The 8,985-nt window shown below is 42.4% G+C and overlaps 1 protein-coding gene across 4 annotated transcripts in view; it reads left to right on the top strand.

Moving 5' to 3' along the window:
- Positions 1–4,885: 4,885 nt before the first annotated feature.
- ANAPC1 (anaphase promoting complex subunit 1) overlaps positions 4,886–8,985 on the top strand; it is a 102,798-nt gene continuing 98,698 nt past the window's right edge. For 2 of the 4 annotated variants that reach the window (XM_045979423.1, XM_045979420.1), the window contains exons 1-3: positions 4,886–5,144; positions 6,868–7,104; positions 8,284–8,445. In XM_045979423.1, coding sequence (XP_045835379.1) covers positions 6,892–7,104; positions 8,284–8,445 — 375 coding nt within the window. In that variant the 5' untranslated portion in view covers positions 4,886–5,144; positions 6,868–6,891. Of the gene's footprint in view, positions 5,569–5,733; positions 5,852–6,867; positions 7,105–8,283; positions 8,446–8,985 lie in introns of all 4 variants that reach the window. The other 2 variants (XM_045979421.1, XM_045979422.1) reach the window with 2 other exon arrangements.

The raw sequence follows: 8,985 nt of genomic DNA, 5'->3' as shown, positions 1-8,985 counted from the left end.
TAAATAAAATTTAAAAAAAAACTATAGAGAACGATATACAGCACATATTTACCTGTGGAAATTGGAAAGCATTTTTTTTTTGCAGAGGTGGAAATGTAAAGACTATACATTTATACATACATATATGCATACATATGCATACACACATATACATATAAATACACACTTATACATAGACTCTGAACCTATTCAAGAGGCAAGTGAGAATTCAAGCTGTGTAGTTCTTTCTCAGAATATGGTGTTACTTCTTCTCAACCAGCCTCAACTAGTCACCCTCACTTGGTAAAGTCTCCTGACCTGGGATCGGTTAGACATGAATGATGGCTGAGAATACCTTTATCACGGGAGTATTTTAGAAACCATTACCTTAATTGTTGCTTGCTACTTTATGGGAACTGTTGTCCCCTCCACAGAGTGACTGCTTGCTACCATTTGTACCTCAGGTAGCCATTCTGTACGGTACAATAACATATTCACTGTACGATGAAGAAGTCCATTACCATCACCATGTCAAGTCTTATGGCCTACTAGTTTAACAAGTGTAGTAATAGCAAAGAGACCCAGAGGCCTAAAACAGTAAAGGATTGCTGGTTAAGATCAGAAGTGAGGGGTGCCTGGATGGCTCAGTGGGTTAAAGCCTCTGCCTTTGGCTCAGGTCATGATCTCAGGGTCCTGGGATGGAGCCCTGAATTGGGCTCTCTGCTCAGCAGGGAACCTGCTTCCTCCTCTCTCTCTCTCTGCCTACTTGTGATCTCTGTCTGTCAAATAAATAAAAAAATGAATAAAAAAAATAAAATCAGAAGTGAGAAGCAAGAACTTGTTATAAAATGTACTAATCAAACTAACCTGTGTTGCCTTTGGAAAAATAATGGTTGAACACAATCTTTTATTATTTAGCTTCCACACGCCACCTATTCTCAGTTTAATCTCTAATTATAGTTGTCTGATTGTTGTGTTTTTCTTGGGGAAAATGGGTCATTGTTGGAAAAGGTAGCATTTAAATTGTGTAATCAAAATATTGTAAACCATCTGTTTGATAAAGAAAAATTTTAGATCAGAAATATGAACCTTATCTTTAAGATGAGACAGGCTTTGATTAAATGAATAAAACCCCTAATTTCCTAGGTTTTTAGGCTTCCTGTTTGCTCAATACAATGTTGAAAATTGTTCCTGATCTTGCAAGTGTTTTTTGCAAAGACATTGTGAGACATAAATTTGGACCATCCAGGCAAGCCATGTGTTTGAAATGGAGAGGACACTGTGTTTTATATGCTGTTTTATATATAGGGGTTCATGTCCCTGAACTGTCCCAAAACCCAAGATCCAAGAAAGTAAGGGTTTGCTAGCTGTGTATAAAGCCTGTCTTTTGTCATTTCAATTGAGGGTGACAGTAGTCTCATTTGATGTGGGATATCTGGTTTTAAAACTGCAAGTCCTGTGTCCTGGGAAACCCCAGTCCTGGGAAAACTGGGACGATTGGTCACTCTACTTCAAATATAAATCTTAACCCCTCTGCTTGAGTTGACTTCACATTTGCGAACCATGTTTTGGAAAACTGAATACATTCAGAAAGCATTATGTTATAGCTCATTAATTGTACTTTTTGTTATTCACTTACCATGTAAATGAACTGGTAATGGTCCCCTGACTTTTTGGGTCCTTTTTCTTCAAATTTACAAAAATCACATATGACTTTCAGGCATTTGAGAAGCAGTCTGTCTCTCCTCTGCAGTAGTTAAAACACAGAAAACTGGGCTTTAACCAAAGTCCTTTCATAGTTTCTGAGATTATGAAGTTGTTGAGAACTGGAGGGTGGGATGTGGTCAGCTGTGGGCCCATTCCAGGCCTGGTAGGGAGGCAGATATAGGGCCCTGGGCAGGCCCAGAGAGGAAGGGCAGAGGAGGGGTAGCAGCAAGAGCTCAGTAGAGAGGAAGAACCTGGCATACATTTCACTCTCAGTTAAATTGGATAGTCTAAGGCTTATAGTTACCAGACAGATGTTGGAGAGAGCAGTGGGTTGCTTCTGAGAAGACCTCCGGTGCCCCCTGCTTCCTTATGTAATGCTCCCTCACCCCTGAGGGTGACTTCCTTCTAACCCTCAAAGGTGATTAGATGTCATTTTTGTGGTATTGTGACTGAGTTCTTGCTAGTAAGCGCTATTGCCTTCTTGGCTTGCATGCTTTGATGATATTGGGGAACTCCAAGTGGCAAGGAACTGTGGGTGGCCTCTAGTTTCTGAGGACAACCTCCTGCTGACAGTCAACAAAATGCTGAAGCCCTTAATCCTATAACCACAAGAAACTGAGTTCTGAGTGGGCCTGGGAGCAGAACTTTCCCCAATAGAGCCCTGGATGAGACCATACGCCAAGCAACAACTTGATGGCAGCCTTGCGACACCCTAAGCAGAAGATCCATATATGCCTCTCTCCTGACCCACAGAAATTGTGACATAATAAATATATATTATTCTAACCCACACATTTGGTGGCAATATTGTTACGCAGCAATAGCTAATGCAGAAACTTGTATATTTTGTCGCAAATAGATTAAAAGTGACAAATAGGGATTTTATTCATTTTTTTGGCACACCAATTACATATGGAGAATTTTGCTAATCACTGGGTAAGTACACCAACAGAAGAGATCTACTTCATAATACTGGATATACCTGTATCTGTATCCAAAATGCAACCTCGGGAGGCCTCAAGGTAATCCATGCTTCTTTGGAGGACATGGCAGAAGTGCAGCAAATTGGCTGCCTGTAGGAGTCTACACCAGGGCTTCCATGTTCTGACCAAGGGCATACCTCAAATGCTAGCAGAAGAGAATGGGAGGATGATGGACATAACAGAAGATGATTGTTCTCTGAAACTTCCAGGTTTGTGGTTTGGACCCCCAGGAGTGGAGGTTAGCGGCAGAAACTAGATTTGCTTTCTTAAGAGATTTTGTTAGATCATGAGAGCAAGCAGGGCTGTGATTGACTCTGGAGTGCTGCGGTGGGAGAGAATGACGTGTTCGGCCACTCTGCGGGGAACACAGCCCTGCTCTGGCATCTGAGGACGGATGGTCTTTGAGACTACTGGAGGGGCAATGTCAACATCCCCCCTGGTGTCTTCACAGAGGGCACTGTCAGCTGAGGTCTCAGAGAAGCATCTTGAGAGAATTTGCAGACAGCAGGGGAACACTCAGGACAGAGAGCTCAGTTGAATCCTTTCAGTGACTCCGCTTTACAGATTGGATAACTAGCAGCATAAGAAGCTTTTTATGGCTTATGCTGCCTGCATTCCTTAAAACACAAGTTTGATGAGTGTTGATGTTCAAGCTGGAGAGCATGAAGGAAAAGGGAAAGGAAGCAGGAAGGACAAGAATTACTGAGTTGGAGCTGCTTCACATAGGATGCCAGAACATCAGTAATCAGCTTGGCAGGTGTCGCGCTCAGCCACATACATCTCCTGACAGGTGGTGCAGAGAAACCATGCCTTACACTAGTCCACCTGGGGGAGAAGAAAAGGGAATTTATTTGTCTGGCTCCTTCTGGCCTTGTTCCTACTGATCAATTTGCCTTGATCAAAATTTGCTCCTCGTATCAGGCCAGGGAAGTCTGGGATATTTTGATTTCAGGCAAATGACCATAGCGAAAGGCAGATCTACTCAAGCTTCTTAGAGAGTCCCTGGCTTAGTCCTCTTGGGCTGCCATAACAAAAGTACCATAAACTGCCTGGCTTATAAGCAACAGATATTTATTTCTCACAGTTCTGAAGCCTGGGATGTCTAAGTCAGGGTGCTGGCAGATTGGGTAACTGGTGACACCTGCTGTCTGCTTCATTGATAGCTGTCTTTTGCTGTGTCCTCACTTCGTGGCAGGGGGCCCGAGTTCTGTGGGGTTTCTTTTAGAAGTACATTAATCCCATTCATGTAGACTCCACCCTTATGATTTCAGCAACTCTTAGAAGTCCCATTTCCTAATACCCTCCCATGGGGCATTAAGTTTCCACACACGAATTTAGATGGGACACAAACTTTCAGTCCTCAGCAGCCTCTTTCCTGTTGGAGCGAAGAATTCTGAGAAAGGGCATTTGAGCTTAACCCTGCAGGCTTACATTCCAAATAAAAGGAAGATAATGAACCAAGATACCAAGACCACGAAGTGCAAAACGTGTTAGGGGAATCCCAGTGTACGTAAAGTTTCGGCCCACTTTACATTTCTGGATGAAGCACTTCAACTTTATTTTTTAGGCAATAACACGCTTATCAATACTTTTAACCCAGATATATCACGCAATGGGAGATTAGAGCTTAAGAAAAGTTTTCTAGTTTCTGTAAGTGTGGTATTGTACAGTTGAATCCACAAATACAGAGGGAGGGATAAAGCTGGGTTAACCCGTCTATGAATCGCTTGGGGGAAGTGTCTGTGAAGCTCAGAAATTGCACCCTACGTTTTTATGGGGGGGGAGCTGCCTAACTTTCGTCAACTTTTCAAAGGATCCGGAACCCAAAAAGTTAATGTGCCCTGCCAAAGAGAGAAAATCAGCACGTCCCTTTCTGTCCTAAGCCTGGAAGTACATAGCTCCTGTTTGGGGACCAGGAGACTGGAGTGAAACTAGCCTGAATATCTCCTCATTCAGAGTTAAGAGGCAGTTTCAGTTGTAATGACATGGCCTGGAGAAAGATCTTGGATGCCAGGAGGGACCTATCACGGTACACACTCCAGCAGACACAGGCCGGATTCGGAGATCCACGTGGCGCGCAAGGAGATGAAGCACCTTGCAGATCCTGCCTCACGCTTTCTTCCCGCAGTTGCGCAGGCGCTAGGACCCAGGCCCGGCCGCGCGCCTCCCGCGACGCTCCACCCCGCCCCGCCCCTGCGCGAGGCAGGACGGGAAAGCCAAGATGGACGCGTTCATTTGAACATCTCGCCTGAGTGGCTTCCTAGCACTCCTGTCTGTACCTGCTTGTCGTTCGCAGTCGCGCCAGTAGCTGCTGCCCGTTCTTCCTCCGGTATAGGGGAGGAAGAGGGAATGAGAAGCTGCAGCGGCCGAAGAGTCACCGTGACCGACCCCGCCGCTGCCCTCGGGCCCCCTCGGCCCCGCGCCTCCGGGGAGCAGCCCGGGCTCGCCGCGCCTGACGCGTCCCGAGTTACACAGGTGTGGGCCTGGGCCCGCAGCGTCCGGTGGTTCACCGCGTGTCCTGTGACCCTGCACCCGCCCCGAGCTGACCTGCGTTCGGTGACCAGAAGGCTAGGAGCCTAGGGGCAGGCCCTGAGCGCGCGTTTGCGCCAGGTGGCCCCCGGCCCGCGGTCTGGGCTTTCCGGGGTGAACCTCCCCGCGCCGCTCCTCGCCGACTTCCTTCCTGAGCTAGACGCAGCATCCCATGTGGGCTTCAGCTTCTGTATCGGCCCCTTGCTTCTCGGACAGGATTTTTTGAGTCCCAGGGGCTTAGCTTGTTGGGTTTCACCTAACCCTAAAGAGGCTGTTCCTGCTCCGCCTTTTTGCGGAGACTCTACGCAAGATGCCTTTCCTGTGCATTTGGGTCTCTCCTCGAAGCAATTTTGTGGTTACCTTTGGCAGGGTAGTTTTTGTTTATTGTAAACAATGCCGATAACTTGATTTATAGCTTATCAATGTAATATAGTAAACACATAAAAATTGGGGGTACTATAAGGGTATTAAATATGTATTAATCGTACAAAAAGATATTGCACTGTTAATTTGTAATAATGTAATTTTCTCAAAGTTTTAATAGAGTAACATTTCGAAATTGCACAACTGAAGTTGGATAAAGTCGCAAGTTTAATGCTGGCTGTCCTGTTGACTAGGAAATAGGAAGACAAGCAGAGTTTTGTTGTTTTCTTGTAAGTTTTATAAGGCACGTTATTAGTTATGTCCTAAATTCAACTGTTCTCAATTCTAAATTTTAGCAGGAGGAAGTAAGTGCCACCATTGTGACATAGAGTTGTCTCAGGAATAATGTTAATTCAGAGCAAAATAGGTTTGCAACCTTGGTTGCTGCATACGAGCTACAGAGGCAGTGCAGCAGGGAAAACTACTGACGCCAAAAAAAAACAAAAAAAAAAAAAACCAAAAAACCCACCTCAAATGAGAACTCTAAATCAAATTTAATTAAACTCTTCATTTTGAGTGCTTTCCAGATACTAAATGTTGTCTGTGGTGTTGACATCAAGTGTTTGTTTTGATTTCTTTGTTCAAGCATTGCAGTTTAAATGTGTTGCCACAAAACCCATTTCTAATGTAGGTGTTGTCTCAGAGACACAACTGGTTTCCACTTTATATACTGTGTTGCAGAGTATCAGAATTTTATTAGCTGTCAGTTGCTGTATACAGAAATGTTTTGGAGGTAAAGGAGTATTTTTCTACCCATAGCTCATCTACATCTAATGAACTGTGCTGTAATAGATTAAAAGCTAGCACTCTTAAATTTGCTACAAGCATGAATATTTCATGGCCAGGGTTATTCATGTCTTGGTTCTGGTTTGACCAAAAATTGGAATTGGTTGTAATTATATGTTTAAACGAATTGGGATGTCAAAACTGTGGATGACACTTGACAGTTTTATTAGTTTATTAGGTCTTTTGTGGACTGGTCAACCAAAAGGAGTACTTCAACTATGAGTTAGAAGTAATTTTTTGTTGTTGTTGTTGTTTCCTTTCAATATGCCAGTGATCCTTTTGGTATGCTTCTCATGAAATCTCGAGTGCCCTTTGATGTTATGATTACTTGTACACCTACAATATGATAGGATTATTTGACACTCATCTAAGGATTAATGACTCTTCTGTAAACTTTTATGATATTTTTATTCTGGCTTTGACTTTAGAAGCTGACCAGAATGTGTTTGAATTCATGCAGAAATAATGTTGATATTTGGAACCCATGTCGAACTTCTATGAAGAAAGGGCAACGATGATTGCAGCCGGGGATTTGCAGGAATTTGTTCCTTTCGGTCGAGACCACTGCAAGCACCACCCTAATGCTTTGAACCTTCAGCTTCGCCAGCTGCAGCCAGCATCTGAGTTATGGTCTTCTGATGGTGCTGCTGGCTTGGTGGGATCCCTTCAGGAGGTTACAATACACGAGAAACAGAAGGTTCCATTAAGCTTCCCATTATCTTTTTGAAACGTAGAGTGATGTGATCTCTTTGTAATTTAAGGCTACTCAGATGCAACAGAAAGGACTATGATGCAACTTGTAGAGTAGAAATTCAAATTTCAGTCTAGGCTAAAATAATAACATTATTGTATTATAGGGTCATCACTGTTTATTTATTTTAAAGATTTTATTTATTTATTTGATGGAGATCACAAGTAGGCAGAGAGGCAAGCAGAGAGAGAGAGAGAGGAGGGAGCAGGCTTCCCACTGAGCAGAGAGCCCGGTGTGGGACTTGATCTTAGGACCCTGAGATCATGACCTGACCCGAAGGCAGAGGCTTAACTCACTGACCCACCCAGGCGCCCCACATAACTGTTTATTTAGACATGTGTAACTCATGGTGTCATAATGAGTGTCAATTTCAGTATGATTATGGTCTATTTTAAACCTCTTCACTTAGTATGTAGAGACCAGATTTCATGTTATTTGATGAGTAGATTGTAGAGTTAGAAATGGTCCCTACTGCAAAAGACCTGCATGTTTCTAGAGGAGAAAAGAAATGCTACACAAGTAGAGTAGGGGAATGAGATGCAAGTGTGTGTCAGAAAATCAGTCTTTCCCACCTTATGCCCTTTTCCTATCCCTTTGTGATACCAAAATCTCAGAGAGGGGAGGTTTAAACCTTTCTGGTTCCCATTCCTTTTGATGGGTAGGACAAGGGAAGGAAGGTGAGTGTATATGCAGTCGTGAAACAGTGACATCTGCATTATGCATTAACTCTACTGGTGATTCCCATGTGTACTCACTACTCCCTTTCCATCATCCCCACATATGCTTAACACACCTTTTTAGTGTCCCAAGTATGTTGCTTTCACGCTATAGATAAGGATTATTTTTGTTTGTTTATATTTTTGGCAGGATAATGTGTTATAAGGCAGTTAATATAGAGAATTTTTGAGTAAATTCTTGTTCATGAAGTCATGTAAGATTTATAATACACACCCACTCTGTTAATCAGTGGCACCAGACCTTCTGAGAGATTGAGTCTTACTCCACAGGCAGAGAGAGAGTAGGAGACTTGTATCTGGATGACCATTTGATTTAATTAATAAATCTTGTTCCATACTATTGTAAAAGAGAGTGCTTTAACATGTCTTACATTTGTTAATTTTTAAGGAAAGCTGGCAGTTAAGGAAAGGCGTCAGTGAAATTGGAGAAGAAGTAGATTATGACGAGGAACTCTATGTGGCTGGAAATATGGTCATCTGGAGCAAAGGAAGTAAAAGCCAGGCATTGGCTGTTTATAAAGCGTTTACGGTTGACAGCCCTGTTCAACAGGTGAGTTGATTGGAATTTTAGCATTTGACTATTTAACACTTCTTTTAAGAAAAGTTTTTGTCCTAGAATTTAACAGAAATGATGAAAATGTAGTTGAATGATCCCAGCAGCTGGACATATATTTAAAAATGTAGTGAAGATAATAGTAGGAAAATAAAAATTTCACTTGTTTTCTTTGTCCTCACTTTTTTTAATACTGTCCTTTGTCAGTTTAATGGTAATCTTTAAACATTGTCCTTGATTAATTTGATGTATTGTCAATAAAAATTTATAAGATGTTAAGGGTACAAAAATGTTTTAACACATGATGATTATAATTGATTGCAGAGTATTGAATAAAAATTTGGGTTCAGAGTAATAGAAAGGGAAAGGAAAATAGCCTACTTTGCTATCATTATAGTTGGCTATTAAAATGAACTCTTCTAAAATTGGTAATTAAAGGGAAAGAATTAAGCACTTGCCCTGCCTTTTTGGAAGACATGCAGTCCATCTCCAGTTAATGAAGGAAAACCCTTTATAAAATGCTGGCAAATAAATTAA

The sequence above is a fragment of the Meles meles genome, chromosome 15 (genome assembly GCF_922984935.1).
Source record: "Meles meles chromosome 15, mMelMel3.1 paternal haplotype, whole genome shotgun sequence".
NCBI classification, from domain to species: Eukaryota; Metazoa; Chordata; class Mammalia; order Carnivora; family Mustelidae; genus Meles; species Meles meles.
The sequence above is the reverse complement of the archived record's forward strand: the minus strand, read 5'-3'. Positions and strand labels throughout refer to the sequence as shown.